We start from the raw sequence: 25,342 nt of genomic DNA on the forward strand, positions 1-25,342 counted from the left end.
GGTCTAGTGTATGCATCAATAATCTCTTTCTTGCTATTTTCTTGAGTCTTTCCTGCTGCTTCCTGCCACTTTCCCTAGCCTGCGATTTGAGCTATGCCACTCTTGGCTGTGTGAACTCCAACTTAGGAGCTAAAGAGATGAATCTCTCAAGCAGCCCAAAGTCAGGTTAGAATGTTGTAAGTTCACTCTATTCTGTTCTCTTTAGTTCACATAAGGGGACTGGTGACCAAATCAACACTTTCTGTGATCCATGTCATGCCACACAAGGAAGAGAGTGCAACATTTTTTAAATGCCATGAAATTTCCTACTTTTTTGTGTGCTCCTGCAGGTACTCGGTCATGTTTGACTCTTTGCAACACGATGAGCTGTAGCTCACTAGGGTCCTCTGTCCATGAGATTTTCCTGGCAAAAATACTGGAGTGAGTTGCCATTTCCTCCTCCAGGCGATCTTCCCAACCCAGGGATTGAAACCGTGTCTCCTGCGTCTCCTGCATTGCAGGTGGATTCTTAATGTGGCTCTTTCTTGATTTTTGCTTTGTTTGATTGCTGTAAAATCTTGAACTAATTTCTAGAGCTACCATGATGTTGTTCTTTTCAATTTCTATCTGTTAATTTAATGTTTCCAGGGTAAGGGAATGCGACTCTAAATCTGCTTACTCCATCTTGTTGTTGTCTTTGCTGTTTGTCTTTTAAATTACATAGTAAATATATCAGTACAAAAACTACTATCAGCAATAAACTATCAGGGTGTTAGATGTCTTTTAAGTGCCTATCTTTTGGTTCAGCAAGGACCCATATGCAAAGCAAAGACAGGAAACCATGATTCATGTTCAGAATGCTAGTCCAAAGCAGAGAATATTGTAGCTTGATAAAAGCTATAAATCTTTTGCTGTTTTATTTTAAAGAAATTTATCTCTGAATATCCATGTAATAAAACTGTTAATTTCAGTTGTATATATATAGAGAGAGAACTTAAATATAAATCTGACAATTTGTTTTCTAAAGTTAGTAAAGAATGCTTATATTTTCTCAATTATTTTTTTACATACAAAACATTAAGATAAAATTTTAATATATTTTAGAAGGCATAATTTCAAAGGATAGAGATAAATATTTCTATACTCCCCAGGTCCTTGGAATTAAAACACATATTAACTTATATTTTTTACTATATCCCTCCATTATTTTTAACAGGCAATATCTCTAAAATCAGTATGGTAAAACCAGATTTGTTATGTCATCTGTGAGTACTTTTATAATTCCAGTGGAGTGTCTTGGAATTCAAGTTTCCCTGATCTTAATCTCTTGTAGTTTGTGAACTTTTAACTACTAAAATTACATTGTAAAAACAACAACAACAAAAAAATAGCATTTTGGTTGTCAACTGCAAGAATTTGTCAGGCTAGTAAACTTCTCTAAACACTAATTTCATATGACTTAATAGAGAAAAGCTGCTATCCAAAAGTCTACAAGCAATAAATGCTGGAGAGGGTGTGGAGAAAAGGGAACCCTCTTACACTGTTGGTGGGAATGCAAACTAGTACAGCCGCTATGGAAAACAGTGTGGAGATTTCTTAAAAAACTGGAAATAGAACTGCCATATGACCCAGCAATCCCACTTCTGGGCATACACACTGAGGAAACCAGACCTGAAAGAGACACGTGCACCCCAATGTTCATTGCAGCACTGTTTATAATAGCCAGGACATGGAAGCAACCTAGATGCCCATCAGCAGATGAATGGATAAGGAAGCTGTGGTACATATACACCATGGAATATTACTCAGCCATTAAAAAGAATTCATTTGAACCAGTCCTAATGAGATGGATGAAGCTGGAGCCCCTTATACAGAGTGAAGTAAGCCAGAAAGATAAAGAACATTACAGCATACTGACACATGTATATGGAATTTAGAAAGGTGATAACGATAACCCTATATGCAGAACAGAAAAAGAGACACAGAAATACAGAACAGACTTTTGAACTTTGTGGGAGAATGTGAGGGTGGGATATTTCAAAAGAACAGCATGTATACTATCTATGGTGAAACAGATCACCAGCCCAGGTGGGATGCATGAGACAAGTGCTCCGGCCTGGTGCACTGGGAAGACCCAGAGGAATCGGGTGGAGAGGGAGGTGGGAGGGGGGATCGGGATTGGGAATACATGTAAATCCATGGATGATTCATATCAATGTATGACAAAACCCACTGGAAAAAAAAATAATAATAATAAAAATAAAAAATAAAAAAAAATAAAACAAACAAAAAAAATAAAATGTGTTAGTTGCTTGGCCAAAAGTTGTAATTAAAATTTCAAATGTAGAGATTATTTACTTCTTGATAGCTTTTCTACACTTGGTAGAGAGAAAAGAGGGAAATATTTTATTTCTTTTCTTCATTGCTCCAGGACACATTATTCTCAGTCAGAAACAACTTATTCCCTTCCTCTCAACTGCCTACCCTATATTTCCACTCATGGCCTTTGTTGAATTTTGGCAAGTGAAGCTAGTAAACAATAAAGGAACAAGTTAATTTGATCAATTAGTATATATTTATTGATTGCATATTGCATGCCCAGCAGTGTCCTCTATGCTCTATATCTCATAATTGAAAAAAGTCTAGGAAGCCCTGCTGATTATAGCAAAATTCTTGACAGGTTTTAATGCTCAACTGATAGCAAAGCAACTGATGGAAAGCTAAAACATTACTTTGTGAATTGCTTACTGCTGAAGCTTACTGAGAGGTATGGTTATTATCTGAATGTTTCAGATAATCAAACTCTATATAAGCACATGTTAATTAATAATATACTTAATTTTCTGGCTTATCTAAAATATAGTATATTTCAGATAAGAGCTTTGTTACACCAATGGATTCTGGATTCTTTACCAGCTGAGCCACCAGCAGAGGCATACGTAAGGTCTAAATGGCATATAATTAAATATGATGAAAATTACTTAAAAAATTCCTTAAGTCACCCAAAGAAGTAACTATGTGCATGCTTTCTTGTGGACATATAACTATGTATATTAATGTATATATATAATTTATAACTAATATTCTGATATATGGTATCTGTTTTAAGTATGAGAAAGATTGTTGTTCTTCCAATTGCTAAGTCGTGTCTGACTCTGAAACCTCACGGTATGCAGCACACCAGGCTTTCCTGTCTTTCACTATCTCCCAAAGTTTGCTCAAACTCATGTCCATTGAGTTGGTGTTAATGCTGTCCGGCCATCTCATCCTCTGTCATCCCCTTCTCCTCTTGCCCTCAATCTTTCTCAGCATCAGGGTCTTCTCCAATGAGTTGGCTCTTCAGATCAGATGGCCAAAGTACTAAAGCTTCAGCTTCAGCATCAGTCCTTCCATTAAGATTGACTGGTTTGATCTCCTTGCTGCCCAAGGGACTCTCAAGGGTCTTCTCCAGCACCACAATTTGAAAGCATCATTTCTTTGGCACTCAGCTTTCTTTATGGTTATACTGCTGAAGACTAGCTTAAAGGATTTTGAGCATAATCTTACTATCATGCAAAATGAGTATAATCACATGGCAGTTTGAATATCCTTTGGCATTACCTTTCTTTGAAATTGCAATGAAAACTGACTTTTTCCAGTCCTGTGGCCACTGCTAAGTTTTCCAAATTTGCTGACTCATTGAGGACAGAACTTTAACAACATCATCTTTTAGGATTTAAATAGCTCAGAGAAAGATAAGTGTTTTATAGTTAGATTCACAAATCTTAGCTATCTGTATGATGTGACTCCATTTTACATCCAAATTAGCGTGTTATATACTTTAGGGTATCCACTCTTAGCCAAGAGAAGCAGATTTCCAACATTAGGCACTTTCTTACAGTCACATTCAAAGTTGTGACTCTCCAATTCTCCATTAGTTTGAGCAGGGCAGCCATTTGTGGAGAGAGTTTTATGATGACCATTAAAAGACTATTTCAGTAATCTCCAGATTGTTTAGTTTTCTTGTATCCCATGCACAAGACCTTTTTTAGAAATATGTTTTATATTTCTTTTCTCAATTTCCACCTCTTCTAACCTCGTTCCAAGCCTGGATTATCTCTCGCCTAAATTATTGTAAAAGTTTCCATACTTAATTCAGTATACTTAATCATATACATTTAATCACATTAACCATCCTCATGTGTAGAACTACAATTCTCAACATATAATTCATCTGCTTAGAAACTTTCAATGACTCCTTATTTTCTACAGAATTAGATATACATGTACCTTGGCATTAATACACTCCACAAAGTGACCCTAACTCCCTTTCTAGATCCACGTAAATTGATCATCCCCAAACTCACCCTATCCTTTTATAACGGCAGGGTTCATGCCATTCTTTCCCCCATGGAATGTTTTTTTATTTCTATCAAAATTTTGCTCATCTTTTAACATTCAGCTGAGATAAAAGTCCACGAGTGATGCAATTTTGCCATATCTTGAACTCCTACTGCACTTCATTTATTGTACCTCCCTTGTGTCATTTAGCAGTTTTCTTTGTATTACAGTCATTCAATCACATGTCTTATCTTTACCTCTAAAATCATAATTCTTCCCCCCAGGAAACTATGTTTTACCCATCTTTTTGTTTCTTGTAGCACCTATAACAGCACCTAGTACAGAGATGCTTGATAAATATTTGAACAGAATTCAAATTAGTTACCTTGGAAAGTTATATATACTTATGTCAATTTCAATAATATTTTACTTGTCAAAAGTTTTTGAAGTTCTTTTACAGTTGCTTTAAGGTCCTGTGGGATTCTTTTCAGTGCTTTCAGTGGTGACAAACCTTCATCATTTGAGGGAAAACTTGATTTTGGAAAACAGAATTCATTCTGAGCCACATTTAGTGAATAATATGGATGTTTGATCTGAGCTGTTATATTTTTAGTTAAACAAAAGGAATATGATTGAGACAGAATATCTGGATGACTCATGAACTAACAAGTCAAAAAAAAAAATCCTAAGGTGCTTTCAATAATGTGACATCATTGTAATGACTTTATAACTTCCTAAATTTTTTACTTTGAAACACACTGTACTCATTTGGATATGTAAGTTCTAATATGTTTGTTAAATCAGTCTTGTCTTCTTGTGGATTCATTTTACAATTTTCAAAGCCAGAGTGTTGAAAACTGTTTTTGGAACTTCAATATCACTTAAATGGGAAGTATATTATCCAACTCATTTGAAATACTGTATTTTATAGCTTCTTATGAGGGAGAAACCTTGTCATCATTAATGCACCAAAGAAATCTTTCCGAATTTGAGAGAAATGTTTATATAGTACTATGATTTTTAAAAAACCTACAAATTAGCTACTATGCTTGGCCGTTCCTGAGTTCTAGCAGAAACATAAGGAACTGAAGAATTTATATGAAATAAGAGTAGAGGGTAGTTAAACACAGAATTTTAGTATCATGTAATTGGTGTCACAGAATTATAAAGCAAAAAATGACCCTTCATCTTTTCCTGAATCACATGTAATATGTAATATTTGAATGCTAAGGTGCATATTGGAGTTTTCCATTTTCTGGGTTACATTCAAGTGATTTAATCAAGAAACCACATTTTATATTCTTTTTTATTTAATTTTTAGTTTTTAAACTTTTTGTTTTGTATTGATGTGTAGCCAATTAGCAATCTTATAATAGTTTCAGGGGAACAGTGAAGGGATTCAGCCATACATACCCATATATACTTTCTCCCTCAAGCCCCCTTCTATCCAGGCTGCCACATAACATTGAGCAGAGTTCCAAGAACTATGTAGTAGGTTATTGTTGGTTATCCTTTTAAAATATAGCAGTGTACATATATCCATCCCAAACTCCCTAACTATCCTTTCCCCTCATCTTTCTCCCAGCAACCATAAGTTTGTTCTCTAAGCCTGTGACTCTCTTTCTGTTTTGTAAGTAAGTTCATTTGTATTATTTCTTTTAGATTCCACATATAAGTGATGTCATATGATATTTTTACTTCTCCGTCTGACTTACTTCACTCAGTGTGACACTCTCTAGGTCTATCCATGTTGCTGAAAATGACATTATTTCATTTTTTTAATGGCTAAGTAATATTACATAGTATATATGTACCACATCTTCTTTATCCATTCCTCTGTCAGTGGACATTTAGGTTGATTCCTTGTTTTGGCTATTGTAAACAGTGCTGCAGTGAACATTGGGGTGCATTATATCCTTTCAGATCATGCTTTACTCTGGATCTATGCCCATGAGTGGGATTGCAGGTTCACATGGTAGTTTTACTTTAGTTTTTTTTTTTTTTTTAACTTTAGTTTTTTTAAGGAGCCTCCATGCTGTTCTCTATGGCAACTGTACAAATTTACATTCTCACCAACAGTCTAGGAGGGTTCCCTTCTTACCACACCCTCTCCAGAGTTTGTTGTTTGTGGATTTTTTGATGAGAGCCATTTTGATTGGTGTGAAGTGATATTTCATTGCAGTTTTGATCTGCATTTCTCTAATAATTAGTGATGTTGAACATCTGTTCTTTGGTCATCTATCTATATGTCTTCTTTGGAGAAACGTCTATTTAGGTCTTCTGCTCATTTATTGATTAGGTTGTTTGCTGTGATGCTGTTGAGCATCATGAACTTACCCAATCGCTCAGTGGTAAAGAATCTGCCTGACAATGCAGGAGATGCAGAAGACGCAGGTTCGATCCTGGAGTCGGGAAGATCCTCTGGAGAAGGAAATGACAACCCACTTCAGTATCCTTGCTAAAAAAATTCCATAGACAGAGGAGCCTGGCAGGCTATAGTCCATGGAGTCACAAAGAGTCAGACACCGTTGAGCATGCATGCATGCATGCACACAGGCATGTGTCATGAACTGTTTGTAAATTTTGGAAACTAATCCTTTGTCAGTCACATCACATGAAAAGATTTTCTCTCAATCTGTGGTTGTCTTTTTCTCTATTGTTTCCTTTGCTGTGGAAAAGCTTTTGAGTTTAAGAAGGTGCTACTACTTTTTTTGTTTTTATTTTCATTATTCTTGGATGTTGTTGTTATTCTTGGAGACTATCAAAAAAGATATTGCTGTGATTTATGTCAGAGAGTGTTCTTCCTATGTATTCTCTAGGAGTTTTATAGTGTTTGGTCTCACATTTAGTTATTTAACCCATTTCAGACTTATTTTTATGAATGGTGTTAAATAATGATCTAATTTCATTTTTTTAAACATGTAGCTGTCCAATTTTCCCAGCACCATTTTTTAAGAGACACTTTCCAACATTGTGTAGTCTTCCCTCCTTTGTCACAGATTAATTAAGCATAGGTTCATGGGCTTATTTCTGGGTTTTCTATCCTGTTCCACTGATCTATTTTTGATCTATTCTATTTTTGTGCCAGTACCATACAGTTTCGATGACTGTAGCTTTGTAGTATAGTCTGAAGTCAGGGAGCCTGATTCCTCCAACTCCATTTTTTTTTTCTTTCTCAAGATTGCTTTGGCTATTTTGTGTCTTTTGTATCTCCTTACAAGTTATGAGATATTTTGTTCTAGCTCTGTAAAAAATGCCATTGGTAATTTGATAAGGATTGCATTGAATCTGTGGATTGTCTTGGGTGATATAGTCATTTTGACAATATTGATTCTTCCAATCTACAAAAATGATATATATTTTCATCTGTCTGTGTCTTCTTCAATTTCTTTCATCAGCATTATTTTGTTTTTGGAGTGCAGGTACTTTGTCTCCTTAGGTAGGTTTATTCTGAAGTATTTCATTATTTTTGACATGATGACAAATGGAATTGTTTGTTGAATTTCTCTTTCTGATCTTTCATTGTTAGTGTATAGAAATGCAAGATTTTTGTGTGTAATTTTGCAACCTTCAACTTTGCCAGGTTCATTAATGAATTCTAGTAATTTTCTGGTGGTATCTTTAGGATTTTCTATGTATAGCATCATGTCATCTGCAAACAGTGGCAGTTTGAATTCTTTTTTTTTTTCATATTTAGATTCTCTTTACTTTTTATTCTCTGATTGCTATAGCTAGGACTTCCAAAACTATGTTGAATAGAAGTGACAAGTGTGGACATCCTTATCTTTTCCTGATCTTAGTGGAAATGCTTTCAGCTTTTCACTATTGAGTATGATGTTAGCTGTAGGCTTGTTGTATATTGCTTTTATTTTGTTGAGGTATATTTTCTCTATGCCCAGTTTCTGGAGAGTTTTTATCATAAATGTGTGCTGAATTTTGTCAGGAGTATTTTCTGCATCTATTGAGATGATCATATAGTTTTATTCTTTAATTTATTGATGAGGTATATCACATTGATTGATTTGCAGATACTGAAAATCCTTGCATCCCTGGAATGAATCCTACTTGGTCACAAGAATGATCTTTTAAATGTATTGTTGGATTTAGATTGCTAATATTTTGTTGAGGATTTTTGCATTTTTGTACATCAGTGATGTTGGCCTGAAATTTTTATTTTTTGTAGTATCTTTGTCTGGTTTTGGTGTCAGGGTGATGGTGGCCTCATAGAATGAGTTTGAAAGTTTTCCTTCCTCCGTATTTTTTTTTAGAATAGTTTCAGAAAGATAGGTATTTACTTTCTGTATATATTTGATAGAATTTGACTATGATGCCATCAGGTCCTGGACTTTTGTTTGATGGGAGTTTTCAAAATCACAATTTCAATTTAAGTGCTTGTGATTTGTCAGTTCACATTTTCTATTTCTTCCTCGTTCAGTCTTGGGAGACTGTACCTTTCTAAACATTTGACTGTTTCTTCCAGAGTGTCCAATGTCTTGGCATTCAGTTGCTCATAGCAGTCTCAGTTGATCCTCTGTATTTCTGTGGATTCATTTGTAAATACTTTTTCACTTCTACTTTTACTGACTTGAGTCCTCTCCTTTATTATTATTATTATTTTTTCCTTGAAGAGCCTAGCTAAAGGTTTATCAATTCTGTTTAACTTTTCAAAGAACCAGCTTTTGGTTCCATTGATCTTGGCAATTGTTTTCTTTGTTTCTATTTCATTTATTTCTCTCTGATCTTTGTAATTGCTTTCCTTTTAATAACTTTAGGTTTTGTTTGTTCTTCTTTCCCTAGTTATTTTAGGTGTAAGGTTAGGTTTTCTACTTGAGATTTTTCTTGTTTCTTGAGGTAAGACTGTATTGCTATAAACTTCCCTCTTAGAACTGCTTTTGCTGTATCCCATAGGTTTTGGACCATTGTGCTTTGTTTTCCTTTGTCTTTAGATATTTACTGTTTTCCTCTTTGATTTCTTCAATGATGCATTGGTTGTTTAGTATTAATAGCATATAGTTTAGCCACCATGTGTTTCTGTTTCTTACAGTTTTTTTTTTTTTCTTATGGTTTATTCCTTTTTGTTTTTAATTTATTTATTTTAATTGGAGTAATTGTAATTACTTTACAATATTATAGTATTTTTTGCCATACATTGATATGAAACAGCCATGGGTGTACATCTGTTCCCCATCCTGAACCCTCCTTGCACTTCCCTCCCCATCCATTCCCTCAGGGTCATTCGAGTGCACCAGCCCTGAGCACCCTGATTCATGCATCGAACCTGCACTAGTGATCTGTTTCATATATGATAATATACATGTTTTGGATTTTTGCATCTATGTTCATCAGTTATATTGGCCTGTAGTTTTCTTTTTCTGTGGCATCTTTGTCAGGTTTTGGTATGAGGGTGATGGTGTCCTCATAGAATGAGTCTGAAAGTCTCCATTCCTCTGCAATTTTCTGGAAGAGATTGAGTAGGATAGCTAGTTAGTTAGTAGTTAGATAGATAGATAGTAATTAGCTCTCCTCTAAATTTTTGGTAGAATTCAGCTGTGAAGCCGACTGGTCCTGGGCTTTTGTTTGTTGGAAGTTTTCTGATTAGTGTCAATTTCCGTGCTTGTGATGGGTCTGTTAAAATTTTCTATTTCTTCCTGGTTCAGTTTTGGAAAGTTATACTTTTCTAAGAATTCGTCCACTTCTTCCAAGTTGTCCATTTTATTAGTTATTAGTTGTCTACTTTATTAGGCATATAGTTGCTGATAGTAGTCTCTTATGATCCTTTGTATTTCTGTGTTGTCTTTTGTGATCTCTCCATTTTCATTTCTAATTTTGTTGATTTGATTTTTCACACTTTGTTTCTTGATGAATCTGGCTAATGGTTTGTCAATTTTATTTATCTTCTCAAAGAACCAGCTTTTGGCTTTGCTGATTTTTGCTATGGTCTCTTTAGTTTCTTTTGCATTTATTTGTGCCCTAACTTTTAAGATTTCTTTCCTTCTACTAACCCTGGGGTTCTTCATTTCTTCCTTTTCAAGTTGCTTTAGGAGTAGAGTTAGGTTATTTATTTGGCTTTTTTCTTGTTTCCTGAGGTAAGCCTGTATTGCTATGAACCTTCCCTTAGCACTGCTTTTACAGTGCCCCATAGGTTTTGGGTTGTTGTGTTTTCATTTTCATTCATTTCTGTGCAGATTTTTACTTATTTTTTTATTTCTTCTGTGATTTGTTGGTTATTCAGCAGTGTGTTGTTCAGCCTCCATATGTTGGAATTTTTAAAAGTTTTTCTACTGTAATTGACATCTAATCTTACTGCATTGTGGTCGGAAAAGATGCTTGGAATGATTTCAATTTTTTGAATTTACCAAGGCTAGATTTATGGCCCAGGATGTGATCTATCCTGGAGAAGGTTCCCTGTGCACTTGAGAAAAAGCTGAAATTCCTTGTTTTGGGGTGAAATGTCCTATAGATATCAGTTAGGTCTAACTGGCCTATTGTATCATTTAAAGTTTGTGTTTCCTTGTTAATTTTCTGTTTAGTTGATCTATCCATAGGTGTGAGTGGGGTATTAAAGTCTCCCACTATTATTGTTTTATTGTTAATTTCCCCTTTCATACTTGTTAGCATTTGTCTTACATATTGCGGTGCTCCTATGTTGGGTGCATATATAATTGTTGTATCTTCTTCTTGGATTGATCCTTTGATTGGATGAGGAGGGAGGTGGGAGGGGGGGGGTTCAGGATGGGGAACACATGTATACTCATGGCAGATTCATGTCAATGTATGGCAAAACAAATACAATATTGTAAATAAAAAATAAATAAATAAAACTGAAAAAAATGATAATATACATGTTTCACTGCTATTCTTCCAAATCATCCCACCCTCGCCTTCTCCCACAGAGTCCAAAACACAGTTCTATACATCTGTGTCTCTTTAGCTGTCGTGCATATAGGGTTGTTACCCTCTTTCTAAATTCTTTAGATATGCATTAGTATACTGTATTGGTGCTTTTCTTTTTGACTTACTTCAGTTTGTATAATAGGCTCCAGTTTCATCCACCTCATTAGAACTGCTTCAAATGTATTCTTTTTAACGGCTGAGTAATATTCCATGGTGTATACGTGCCACAGCTTTCTTATCTATTCATCTGTCAATGGACATCTAGATTGCTTCCATGTCATGGCTATTATAAACAGTGCTGCGGTGAATATTGGGGTACATGTGTGTCTTTCAATTCTGGTTTCCTCAGTGTGTATGTCCAGCAGTAGGATTGCTGGGTCATATGGCAGTTCTATTTCCAGGTTTTAAAGGAATCTCCACACTATTCTCCATAGTGGCTGTACTAGTTTGCATTCCCACCAACAGTGTAAGATAGTTCTCTTTTCTCCACACCCGCTACAACATTTATTGTTTGTAGACTTTTGGATAGCAGCCATTTTGACTGGCGTGAGATGGTACCTCACTGTGGCTTTGATTTGCATTTCTCTAATAATGAGTGATGTTGAGCACCTTTTCATGTGTTTGTTAGCCATCTGTATGTCTTCTTTGGAGAAATATCTGTGTAGTTCTTTGGCTCATGTTTTGATTGGGTCGTTTATTTTTCTGGAATTGAGCTGCAGGAGCTTCTTGTATACTTTTGAGATTAATTCTTTGTCAGTTGCTTCATTTGCTATTATTTTCTCCCATTCTGAAGGCTGCCTTTCCACCTTGTTTATAGTTACCTTTGTTGTGCAAAATCTTTTAAGTTTAATTAGGCCCTGTTTGTTTATTTTTGCTTTTATTTCCATTACTCTGGGAGGTGAGTAATAGAGGATCTTGTTGTCATTTATGTCAGAGAGTGTTTTGCCTATGTTTTCCTCTAGTAGTTTTACAGCTTCTGGTCTTACTTTTAGATCTTTAATCCATTTTGAGTTTATTTTTGTGCATGGTGTTAGAAAGTATTCAAGTTTCATCCTTTTACAGGTGGATGACCAGTTTTCCCAGTACCACTTGTTAAGTGATTGTCTTTTCTCCATTGTATATTCTTGCCTCCTTTGTCAAAGTTAAGGTGTCCATAGGTGCATGAATTTATCTCTGGGCTTTCTATTTTGTTCCATTGATCTATATTTCTGTCTTTGTGCCAGTACCATACTGTCTTGATGACTGTGGCATTGTAGTAGAGCCTGAAGTCGGCAGGTTGATTCCTTCAGATCCTTTCTTCTTTCTGAAGATGCATTACCTGTTTGAGGTTATTTGTATTTCCATACAAGTTTTGAAATTCTTTGTTCTAGTTCTCTAAAAAATACTGTTGGTAGCTTGATAGGAATTGCATTGAATGTCTAGATTACTTTGGGTAGTATACTCATTTTCACTATATTGATTCTTCCAATCCATGAACATGGTATATTTCTCCATCTATTTGTGACATCTTTGATTTCTTCCATCAGTGTTTTATAGCTTTCTATATATAGGTTCTTTGCTTCTTTAGGTCTATTTATTCCTAAGAATTTATTCTTTTCGTTGTGATGGTGAATGGAATTATTTCCTTAATTTCTCTTTCTGTTTTCTCATTGTTAGTGTATAGGAATGCAAGGGATTTCTCTGTGTTAGTTTTATATCTTGCAATGTTACTATATTCATTGATTAGCTCTAGTAATTTTCTGGTGGAGCCTTTAGGGTTTTCTATGTAGAGGATCATGTCATCTGCAAACAGTTAGAGTTTTTCATCTTCTTTACCATTCTGGATTCCTTTTATTCCTTTTTCTTCTCTGATTTCTGTGGCTAAAACTTCCAAAACTATATTGAATAGTAGTGGTGACAGTGGGCACCCTTGTCTTTTTCCTGACTTTAGGGGAAATGCTTTCAATTTTTCACCATTGAGGACAATGTTTGCTGTGGGTTTGTCATATATAGCTTTTATTATGTTGACATATGTTCCTTCTCTTCCTGCTTTCTGGAGGTTTCTTATCATACATGGATGTTGAATTTTGTCAAAGGCTTTCTCTGCATCTATTGAGATAATCATACAGTATTTATCTTCCAATTTGTTATTGTGGTGTATTGCATTCATTGATTTGTGTATGTTAAAGAATCCTTGCATCCCTGGGATAAAGCCCACTTGGTCATGATGTATGATCTTTTTAATATATTGTTGGATTCTGTTTGCTAGAATTTTGTTAAGGATTTTTTCATCTATGTTCATCAGTGATAGTGGCCTGCAGTTTTCTTTTTTTGTGGCATCTTTGTCTGGTTTTGGTATTAGGGTGATGGTGGCTTCTTAAAATGAGTTTGGAAGTTTAACTTCCTCTGCAATTTTCTGGAAGAGTTTGAATAGGATAGGTGATAGCTCTTCTCCAAATTTTTTGTAGAATTCATGTGTGAAGCTGACTGGTCCTGGTGTTTGTTTGCTGATAGATTTTCTATTAAAGTTTTGATTTCTGTGCTTGTGATGGGTCTCTTAAAATTTTCTATTTCTTCTTGGTTTAGTTTTGGAAAGTTATACATTTCTAAGAATTTGTCCAATTGTTCTAAGCTCTCCATTTTATGAGTTATTAGTTGTCCACTTTATTAGGCATATAGTTGCTGATAGTAGTCTCTTATGATCTTTGTATTTCTGTGTTGTCTGTTGTGATCTCTCCATTTTCATTTCTAATTTTGTTGATTTGATTCTTCTCCCTTTGTTTCTTGATGAGTCAGGCTAATGGTTTGTCTATTTTATTCATCTTCTCAAAGAATGAGCGTTTAGTTTTGTTGTTTTTTTTTTTACTATGTTCTCTTTTGTTTCTTTTGCTTTTATTTGTGCCCTAATTTTTATGATTTCTTTCCATTTACTAACTCTGGGGTTCTTCATTTCTTCCTTTTCTAGCTGCTTTAGGTGTACAGTTAGGTTATTTATTTGACTTTTTTTCTTGTTTCTCGAGGTAAGCTTGTATTACTATGAACCTTCCCCTTAGCACTATTTTACTGAGTCCCATAGGTTTTTGGTTGTTGTGTTTTCATTTTCATTCATTTCTTTGCATATTTTGATTTCTATTTTGATTTGTTGGTTATTCAGAAGTATGTTGCTTAGCCTCCATATGTTGGAATTTTTAATACTTTTTTCCCCTGTGGTTGACATCTAATCTTACTGTATTGTGATCAGAAAAGATGCTTGGAATGATTTCACCTTTTTTGTATTTAGCAAGACTGTATTTATGGCCCAGGATGTGATCTATCCTGGAGAAGGTACCATATGCACTTGAGAAAAAGATGAAATTCCTTGTTTTGGGGTCAAATGTCCTATAGGTATCAATTAGGTCTAACTGGTCCATTGTATTATTTAAAGTTTGTGTTTCCTTGTTAATTTTCTGTTTAGTTGATCAATCCATAGGTGTGAGTGTGGTATTAAAATCTTCCACCATTACTGTGGGATTTTACTATTACTATTGTGGGATTTTACTAATAATTTTAATAGTGCTGTTAATTTCCCTTTTCATTATTGTTAGCATTTGCCTTACATATCGTAGTGCTCTTATGTTGGGTGAATATATATTTATAATTGTGTATCTTCTTCTTGGATTGATCCTTTGATCATTATGAAGTGTCCTACTTTGTCTTTTATCTCAGCCTTTATTTCAAAGTCTATTCTATCTGATATGAGTATTGCTATTCCTGCTTTCTTTTGGTCTCCATTTGCATGAAATATTTTTTCCAGCCCTTCACTTTCAGTCTGTATGTTTCCCTTGTTTTGAGGTGGGTCTCTTGTAGATAGCATATATAGGGATCTTATTTTTGTATCCATTCAGCCAGTCTTTGTCTTTTGGTTGGAGCTTTCAACCCATTTACATTTAAGGTATTTTATTGATAAGTATGATCCTGTTGCAATTTACTTTCTTTTGGGTTCGAGTTTATACACCTTTTCTGTGTTTCTTGTCTAGAGAAGATCCTTTAACACTTGTTGAAGAGCTGGTTTTGTGGTGCTGAATATTCTCAGATTTTACTTGTCTGTAAACCTTCTTATTTCTCCTTCATATTAGAATGAGATCCTTGCTGGGTACAGTGATTTGGGCTGTAGGTTCTTTTCTTTCAGCACTTTAAGTGTGTCCTGCCATTCACTTCTGGCCTGAAGAGTTTCTATTGAAAGATCAGCTGTTATCCTTATGGGAATCCCCTTGTGTGTTATTTGTTGTTTTTCCCTTGCTGCTTTTAATATTTGCTGTTTGTATTTGATCTTTGTTAATATGATTAATATGTGTCTTGGGGTGTTTCACCTTGGGTTTATCCTGTTTGGGACTCTCTGGGTTTCATGGACTTGAGTGGCTATTTCCCTCCCCATGTTTGGAAAGTTTTCAACTATTATCTCCTCAAATATTTTCTCATGGCCTTTCTTTTTGTCTTCTTCTTCTGGGACTCCTATGATTCGAATGTTGGGGTGCTTGACATTGTTCCAAAGGTCTCTGAGATTGTCCTCATTTCTTTTAATTCTTTTCTTCTTTCCTCTCTGCTTCATCTATTTCCACCATTGTATCTTCCACCTCACTTATCCCGTCTTCTGCTTCAGTTATTCTACTGTTGGTTCCCTCCAGAGTGTTTTTTATCTCATTTATTGCATTATTCATTATTGATTGAATCTTCTTTATTTCTTCTAGATCCTTGTTAAACATTTCTTGCATCTTCTCAATCCTTGACTCCAGGCTACTTATCTGTAACTCCATTTTGTTTTCAAGATTTTGGATCATTTTTACTGTCATTATATTGAATTATGTTTCAGGTAGACTCTCTATCTCCTTCTCTTTTGTTTGGTTTGGTGGGCATTTATCATGTTCCTTTACCTGCTAAATATTTCTGTGCCTTTTCATCTTGTTTATATTGCTGTGTTTGGGGTGACCTTTCTGTATTCTGGCAGTTTGTGGTTCCTCTGTATTGTGGAGTTTCCTCCCTGCAGGTGGGGTTGGACACGTGACTTGTCAAGGTTTCCTGTTTAGGGAAGCTTGTGTCAGTGTTCCGGTGGGTGGGGCTGGATTGCTTCTCTCTGGAGTGCAATGAAGTGTCCAGTAGTGAGTTTTGAGATGTCTATGGGTTTAGTGTGACTTTGGGCAGCCTGCGTATTAAAGCTCAGGTCTATGTTCTATGTTGCTGGAGAATTTGTGTGGTATGTCTTGTTCTGAAACTTGTTGGCTCTTGGGTGGAGCTTGGTTTCAGTGTAGGTATAGAGGCTTTTGGATGAGCTCTTATCTATTAATGTTCCATGGAGTCAGGAGTTCTCTGGTGTTCTCAGGTTTTGGATTTAAGCCTCTTGCCTCTGGTTTTCAGTCTTAATCAGACGCCTCAAGTCGTCTCCATTCCTACAGCACTGATGATAAAACATCTCCTTTCAAAGACAATGGGCTGCCTTTCTGGGTGCCTGTTTTCCTTTGCCCATGTTTGGAAGTTGTTTTGTGGAATTTGCTCAGCATTCAAATGATGTTTCGATGAATTTGTGGGGGAGAAAATGATCTCTCCATCCTATTCCTCCACTATCTTAGGACCGCCATCTTGTAGTTTTTTTCTAATCTCATAACACTTTGATGAGACAACATGTTTGATGTGTTTTCAATTTTCTTCAATTTGCCGAAGTTTGCCTTGTGGTCCAGCATGTGGTCATTCCTGGAGAATGTTCCATGTGCACTTGAGAAGAATGCTGCTTTGGGGTGGAATGCTCTATAATTATCAGTTAAGTCCATCCACTCTAAAGTGTCATTTAAGCCAGTGTTTCCCTATTAGTTTCTGTGTGGATGATGTGTCCATTGATGAAAGTGGAGAGTTGAAGTCTCCCACTACTATTGTATTACAGTTGATTTCTCCGTTTATTCTTGTTTGTATTTGCCTTACATTTTGAGGTGCTCCTATGTTGGATGTATATATATTTGTAATTTTTATATCTTTTTGAGTTGAATACTTGATCATCATGTAGTGTCCTTTGTAGCTGTAAGTCTTTTTTTTTTATAATCTATTTTGTCTGATATGAGTATTGCTACTCCAGCTTTCTTTTGCTTTTCATTTGCATGGAATACCTTCTCCTATCCACTTACTTTCAGTCTGTAAGTGTCCCGAGGTCTGAGGTGGGTCTTAGCATATATATGTGTCTTGTTTTTGTATCCACCCAATCAGTCTATGTTTTTTGGTTGGTTGGTGCATTTAAGGTAATTATTAATATGTATGACCTTATTACCATTTTCTTAATTGTTTTGGGTTTATTTTCTGTAGGTTTTTTCCTTGTCTTGTGTTTCCTACCTAAACAGGTTCCTTTGGTATTTGTTGTATAGCTGATTTGCTGGTGCTGAATTCTCTTAACTTTTGCTTGTCTGGAAAGCTTTTGATTTCTCCATCAAATCTGAATGTGAGTCTTGCTGCATCGAGTATTTTTAATTGTAGGCTTTCCCCTTTCATCATTTTAAATATATCATGTCATTCCCTTCTGGCTTGTAGAGTTTTTGTTCAGAAATTACCTGATAACCTTATGGCAGTTCCTTTGTATATTATTTTTTGTTTTTCCCTTGTTACTTTTAATATTTTATCTTGGTCTTTAATTTCTGTCAGTTTGATTACTATGTGTCCTGGTGTGTTCCTCCTTTGGTTTATCCTGCCTGGGACTCTGCAGTTCTGGAACTTGGTTGATTATTTCCTTTCCCATGTTTGGGAAATTTTCAGCTATTATCTCACCAAATATTTTTTTCTTTCCTTTCTCTCCTTTCTCCTTCTGGGACCCCTAAAATGCAAATGCTGGTGTGTTTAATGTGGTTCCAGAGGTCTCTTAGTCAGTTTCCTTTTTTTTCATTCTTTTCTTCTATGTTCTATTTTGCAGCAGTGATTTCCACCATTCTGTCATCCAAGTCACTTATCTGTTCTTCTGCCTTAATTATTCTGCTATTGATTCATTCTAGTGTATTGTATTTTTCTGTGTGTTTGTTCTTTAGGTCTTCTAGGTCTTGATAACCATTTCTTGCATCTTCTCTGTTATTTTTCCAAGATCCTGGATCATCTTCACTATCATCATTATGAACTCTTTTTCTGGAAGGTTGCCAATTTCCAGTTCATTCAGTTGTTTTTCTGGTGTTTTATCTTGTTCCTTCATCTGGGATATAATCTTCTGCCATCTCATTCTGATTAGCTTTGTGTGATTGCTATTTTCATTATGGAGGCTGTGACACTGTAGTTCTTACTTCTTCTGTCTGCCCTCTTGTGAATCTACATTTTATATTCTTAATTGTATAAGGTCAATGTTTAAAGAAATTCAGTTACCTTATTTATTATATATATCATTTGTTTCACATTAATTTTTGAGTTCAGTTCAGTTCAGTTCAGTCACTCAGTCATGTCTGACTCTTTGTGACCCCATGAACTGCAGCACAGCAGGCCTCCCTTTCCATCACCAACACCCAGAGTTTACCCAAACTCTTGTCCATTGAGTCAGTGATGCCATATAACCATCTCATCCTCTGTAATCCCCTTCTCCTCCTACCTTCAATCTTTCCCAGCATCAGGGTCTTTTCAAATGACTCAGCTCTTCTCATCAGGTGGCCAAAGTATTGGAGTTTCAGCTTCAACATCAGTCCTTCCAATGAATACCCAGGACTGATCTCCTTTAGGATGGACTGGTTGGATCTCTTTGCAGTCCAGGGGACGTTCAAGAGTCTTCTCCAAAACCACAGGAAAAGCATCGATTCTTTGACACTCAGCTTTCTTTATAGTCCAACTCTCACATACATACATGACTACTGAAAAAATCATAACCCTGACTAGACGGACCTTTGTTGACAAAGTAATGTCTCTGTTTTTTAATATGCTGTCTAGGTTGGTCATAACTTTCCTTCCTTTTGGGTAGTTACTAGTTTATGAGGGAGGTGTAACTCATTTGGTTTAACATATTTTTTCCAGCAACTTAACATAATGAGTTTTAAAATATCCTCAGTTATAGATAAAATTACATATACATATATCCAGTTGGATATCTCTATTTTTTCAAGAGTATATTATGTGACTATTTTAGCAGATGTACCTCCTTCATTGAGACTAGCAATCAATTTATTTTGCAAACATTGTATCTTATACCAAGTATTAGTTATAAGATAAAAAGATATAACTTTTAAAGTATTTTTCTGTAAAAGTTTTTAATTCTCAATTCACCATTAAAAATATCAATTATTCAAACCTTCTCATGCCCTCAAGTATTTCAGTTATTTGCTATTATACTTTAATGGGATTTTAACGAGTAAAAGTTTTCCTTACAAGTATTATTTGGAGTTTATATAATTTATAACCAATTCTTAGCATATTGATGTATTTTTAAGTCAAAGTAAAATGGCAAGTCTGATAGCCAAGGACAGTAATCATTTACCTGGTATTTCAATAATATTACTTTGCAACTTACCTTGACTGTTTGAGCATCACTTCTTATAAATAAGCATAATACAGATTCATTGATCATCACTAAATATAATTTATCAAAACCAAAAAGTGTTTTATTGAATACCAAATTCCTTCACCACTACCACTTAGAAAGGCTGATTTGTCAGTCTCTTGAGAACCATATGTTTGGGAGGGAAGGAGAGAGCAAGTGGAGAGTTTTGAGTACTCCCCAATCCTTGTATGTCTTAGGAAAAGGTATGGTTAAGTATAGGCTAACCAGAGTCATTGCTCTCAGAAACACTTTGGTCTCTGGAATCACTCCCCAGAATCCTATGAGAGTAGCATCTATCTCCTTATGTGGCAATGCTGACGTAATATGGTGTTACTAGCTATTCACCTTAGCAGTTTCTACTTAAGAAGGGCCTTGCAATTATGTAAGATGAATAAAGGTAGAGAGCCAATATATAGTACAATGACTGTAGGTAATTATTTGATGATTGTAACTCATTTATTACACAGACCAATTAAGTTTTATTATAATAATTTTATTGTCCATAGATTTCCAAACCATATTTCCAGGCCCAAAAAACGTCCTTAAAATTTTCTTAAATTTTCAGAGGAACTGCACTACTTTTTGAATTTTGCAATGAAGGAAGGCCTTTTAAATCTCTTGTTTTCAATAAGGTAACAGCATTTGTCCACATAGGGGATATGCTCTGAATGCATTCCTATCTTGACATCTTGTGTGAATTCTTTGGTGTTGATCAGCATTCCAAATAGTATCAATGCATACCTTACTGAGATTCCATTTGTTGTTTCCACAGATTTCAGGAAACCTTACTGTGCCTTGGATTACAGGGTGTTCTAGAAAAAGAGCAGTAAGTAATCTTTCCTTTAAAGCAGCAAATGGGTTTCCCCCGTCTCATTAGTAGGAATGCCATTGAGAAAATTGTCATGATATTTGTAAAGTTGGCAATACTGAGCCTCAGTAAGTTAATTAATCCTAGTCTCAAAGCACATATTTTGAGATCATAATATTTATATAAACTAAAAAGGTAACCTTAAATAAAAGGCAGTAATTAGAACATTGTATAAACTTTGAGCAGCTTTTTCAGTTAAAAAAAAAATTAAAGATATTTCATAAAATATCGTAGTTTTTATACATCTAATAAGCCCAGTTAATTTGATCATAGAATTGAATCATGATTGATATAAATATCTCGATCAAGGTTAAATAAATTACATTACTATATATTTGTGTATTTCAGTATTTAGAAGTGGTGAGTAACTAATATTTTAACAATATTGTTCTCTGGCTTTCTGCTACAACTGTTATGATTCTTATTTTATTAATCTAACAGAATTTCATTAATATTGTGTTTTCCTAAAGAATCTCATTCAGTTAGTCTGTGTAGCACCTATAAATCTAACATGCAGGAGATTTTGATATAACTTTTCCTTAGAAGGGAAACTATTAAAGGATTCAATGGTAAAAAAAAAAAATGTGAGTAGACTTTTAGAAAAATATCTCAAGGTATTGCATGGTAAATAGCTTTGAAACAATGGAAAAGAACTGAGAGTACAGAAATAGTTGTTATATTTATAGGGAACTGATTTTATAAAAAATGTTAAGACAATTCATTGTGGAAGAGGAAGATGTTTGTTTAATGAATGGTACTGGGACAGCCTGACTTGCACACACACACAAAATACTTCAAAATAGATTATAGACCTAAATGCATGAGATATACCAATAACTTTATGAAAAAAAATAAGAGAAAATATTTGAGACTAAGAGTTAGGCGACAATTTCTTAGATATTAAGTCAACAGTGCAATCCATAAAATTTAAAAATGAGTAAATTGGATCTCAACAAAATTCAAAACCTTAACACTTTGAAAGATACCATGAAGAAAATGAAAAGACGAGCCACAGCCTGAAAGGAAATATTTGCAAATCACTTATCCCTTAATGAACTTTTATCCAGCATATACAAAACACTTACAAGGACAAATGATCTGATCACAAAATGAACAAAAGATATGAGCTTGATATTTCAACAAAACTGATACATGAACATTCAATAAATATGTGAACAGCTGCTCAAAATCATACACCATTCAGGAAATGCATATTGAAACCAAAATGAGGTATCTCACACTCTCTAGAATAAGAATCATTGGCAAAGATATGGAGATAAAGGAACAATCATACATTGATGTTGGGACTGTAAAATAGAACAGCCATTTTGGAAAACACTTTGGCATTTTTTTAAAGCTAAACATACACCTGCCCTATTATCCAACTATTCTGACAAGTCTTTGCCCAAGAGGAGTGATAGCACTTATCTTTACAAAAACTTTTACATGAATCTTTATAGCAGCTGTATTTATAGTAGCCTAAAAGTAGAAACAAACTAAATGTTCATTAACAGGTGAATGGATAAAAAAATTTTTGTTCACATAGGGGAATAGTAATCAACAATTAAAAAGTGAAATATTGATGCACACATCACATGACTGAATCTTAAAATAATCAGCTTGAGTGAAAGAAACCAGATTAAAAAAAAAAGAATGCATACTGTATGCTTCCATCTATATAAAATTATTGAAAATGCAAACTAATGACAGGAAGCCGATCAGTGCTTGCATGGTCATGTAGGCGGGCAAAAGGTGGGGCAAACTGATTGAAAGAGAGCATTAGGAAACATTTGAGGATGATGAGTGTGTTCACCCAAGATTGTTTCTTGACATATACACAAATGAGAACATCAAATTGTACAATTTAAATATGTGTAATTTAGTTTTCATTAGTTATGCCTCAATAAAGCTTTTAAAAAGCTAACAATTCAGTTACTAGAAGACTTGGATTTTTTTTTTTAAGACTTGGATATTTGAATCTACTTTTTCAACTGTAAATCTTGTGAAACTTATGTATAGGTCAAATTTGTATGATGAAAATTTAGCATTCAAACTGACATATGCTACAAGTATAAAATAAGTTATTTCAAAGATTTTGTAAAAAGAATATATAAATGTCTAAATTTTTATGCTAACTGCATGTTTAAATGATAAAATTTTGAATAGATTGAGGTAAAGTATGTTAGTAAAATTAATTTTACCAGGAGTTTTTCACTCTTTTAATATTGCTATTAGAAAATGGAAGCCTATGTATTTATCTCATATTCTATTTCTATTGTACTCCAGAAGTCTACAATGTGCCAGACATTGTGCTTGATCTTAGGGATACAATGGTGAGAAAAGCCAGATATTTTCACTGTTCTTATGGAACTGGTTATCTAGATTTAATAGGAAGAGAGGTATTCATGAAATAATTACATAAATATAAAATGCCACTGTGAGAAGCACCCATGTTGATCACTTTCTAGCTTCTCCTGGACACACACTTTATCCACACAATGAAATATAACCATCATCTGAAAATTCTTTGGCTTACTTCCAAGGAAAATTTACCACTGTCAGTGTCCCTCAATCAAACCAATAAGAATAAATCAGTAGTGAAATAAGTTGTGTTTATTACTTGTTGTAGCAAAGAACACATAGCATAGAGAACCATGATATATCTCAGGAAGAGGATGCTAGAAATACCTAACTGAAGGATTTGGACTTTGGCTGGGTAATTTAGGGGAGGGTATAATGAAGTGAGCATTTGCTCTAAATTGGATGTTTTGAGAGTGCTAAGTCACTTCAGTCATGTCTGATTCTTTGTGACCCTATGGACTATCACCTGCCAGCCTCCTCTCTCCCTGGGGTTTTCCAGGCAAGAACACTGGAGTGGGTTGCATTTTCTTCTCCAGGTGATCTTCTCGACTCGGGGATCGAGCCTGTGTCTCTTACATCTCCTGCAATGGCAAGCAAGTTCTTTACCACTATTGCCACCTGGAAAGTCCCATCAGGAGCAATTCAGTGATAGGGTATTTAGAATGTGGCATTGCACCCTTGGTTTTGACTGTTGAGACAAAATTATGAAGTAGCTTTGTTTTATTTCATGTTATCATGGTCTCTGTTGACTATGATGGCTACTCCATTTCTTCTAAAGGATTCTTATCCACAGTAGTAAATATAATGGTCATCTGAGTTAAATTCACCCATTCCAGTCCACTTTAGTTATGTGATTCCTAAAATGTCAACGTTCACTCTTGCCATCTCCTGTTTGACCACTTCGAATTTGCCTTGATTCATGGACCTAACATTCCAGGTTCCTATGCAATATTGCTCTTTTAGAACATCAGACTTTACTTCTATCACCAGTCACATCCACAACTGGGTGTTGTATTTGCTTTGGCTCTGTCACTTCAAAAAGGACAGAAATGGTATGAACCTAACAGAAGCAGAATATAGTAATAAGAGGTGGCAAGAATACACAGAAGACCTATACAAAAAAGATCTTCAGGACCCAGATAACCATGATGGTGCTATCACTCACCTAGAGCCAGACATCCTGGAATGCAAAGTCAAATGGGCCTTAGGAAACATCACTACAAAGCTAGCTGAGGTGATGGAATTCCAGTTGATCTATTTCAAATTCTGAAAGATGATGCTGTGAAAGTGGTGCACTCAATATGCCAGCAAATTTGGAAAACTCAGCAGTGGCCACATGACTGGAAAAAGTCAGTTTCCATTCCAATCCCAAGGAAAGACAATGCCAAAGAATGTTCAAACTACTGCACAATTGCACTCATCTCACACACTAGTAAAGCAATGCTCAAAATTCTCCAAGGGAGGCTTCAACAGTACATGAACTGTGAACTTCCAGATGTTCAAGCTGGTTTTAGAAAAGGCAGAGGAACCAGAGATCAAATTGCCAACATCCGCTGGATCATAGAAAAAGGATGAGAGTTCCAGAAATACATCTACTTCTGTTTTATTGACTATGCCAAAGCATTTGACTGTGTGGATCACCACAAACTGGAAAGTTCTGAAAGAGATGGGCATACCAGACAACCTGACCTGCCTCTTGAGAAATCGGTATGCAGCTCAGAAAGCAACATGTAGAACTGGACATGGAACAACAGACTGGTTCCAAATAGGAAAAGGAGTACATCAAGGCTGTATATTGTCACCCTGCTTATTTACCTTATATGCATAGTACATCATGGGAAACGCTGGATTGGATGAAGCACAAGTTGGAATCAAGATTGTGGGGAAAAATATCAATAACCTCAGATATGCAGATGACACCACCCTTATGGCAGAAAGTGAAGAGGAACTAAATAACCTCTTGCTGAAAGTGAAAGAGGAGAGTGAAAAAGATGGCTTCAAACTCAACATTCAGAAAGCTAAGATCATGGCATCCGGTCCCATCACTTCATGGCAAATAGATGGTGAAACCATCTCCACAGTGGAACCAGTGGAGGACTTTATCTTTTTAGGCTCCAAAATCAATGCAGATGGTGACTGCAGCCATGAAATTAAAAGACACTTTCTCCTTGTAAGAACAGTTACTACCAAACTAGACAGCATATTAAAATGCAGATACATTACTTTGCCAACAAAGGTCTGTCTGGTCAAAGCTATGGTTTTTCCAGTAGTCGTGTATGGATGAGAGTTTTGGATTATAAAGAAAGCTGAGTGCCGAAAAATTGATGCTTTTAAACTGTGGTGTTGGAGAAGACTTTTGAGAGTCCTTTGGACTGCAAGGAGGTCCAACCAGTCCATCCTAAAGGAAATCAGTCCTGAATATT

At 35.2% G+C, this 25,342-nt stretch overlaps 1 protein-coding gene across 1 annotated transcript in view; it reads left to right on the forward strand.

Annotated features, from left to right (window-relative positions):
- HDX (highly divergent homeobox) overlaps positions 1–25,342 on the forward strand; it is a 213,577-nt gene that overhangs the window by 69,452 nt on the left and 118,783 nt on the right. Inside the window, exon 4 of the mRNA XM_061136026.1 lies at positions 20,463–20,516. Coding sequence (XP_060992009.1) covers positions 20,463–20,516 — 54 coding nt within the window. The remainder of the gene's footprint in view (positions 1–20,462; positions 20,517–25,342) is intronic.

This window comes from Dama dama, chromosome X (assembly GCF_033118175.1).
Source record: "Dama dama isolate Ldn47 chromosome X, ASM3311817v1, whole genome shotgun sequence".
Taxonomy (NCBI): Eukaryota; Metazoa; Chordata; class Mammalia; order Artiodactyla; family Cervidae; genus Dama; species Dama dama.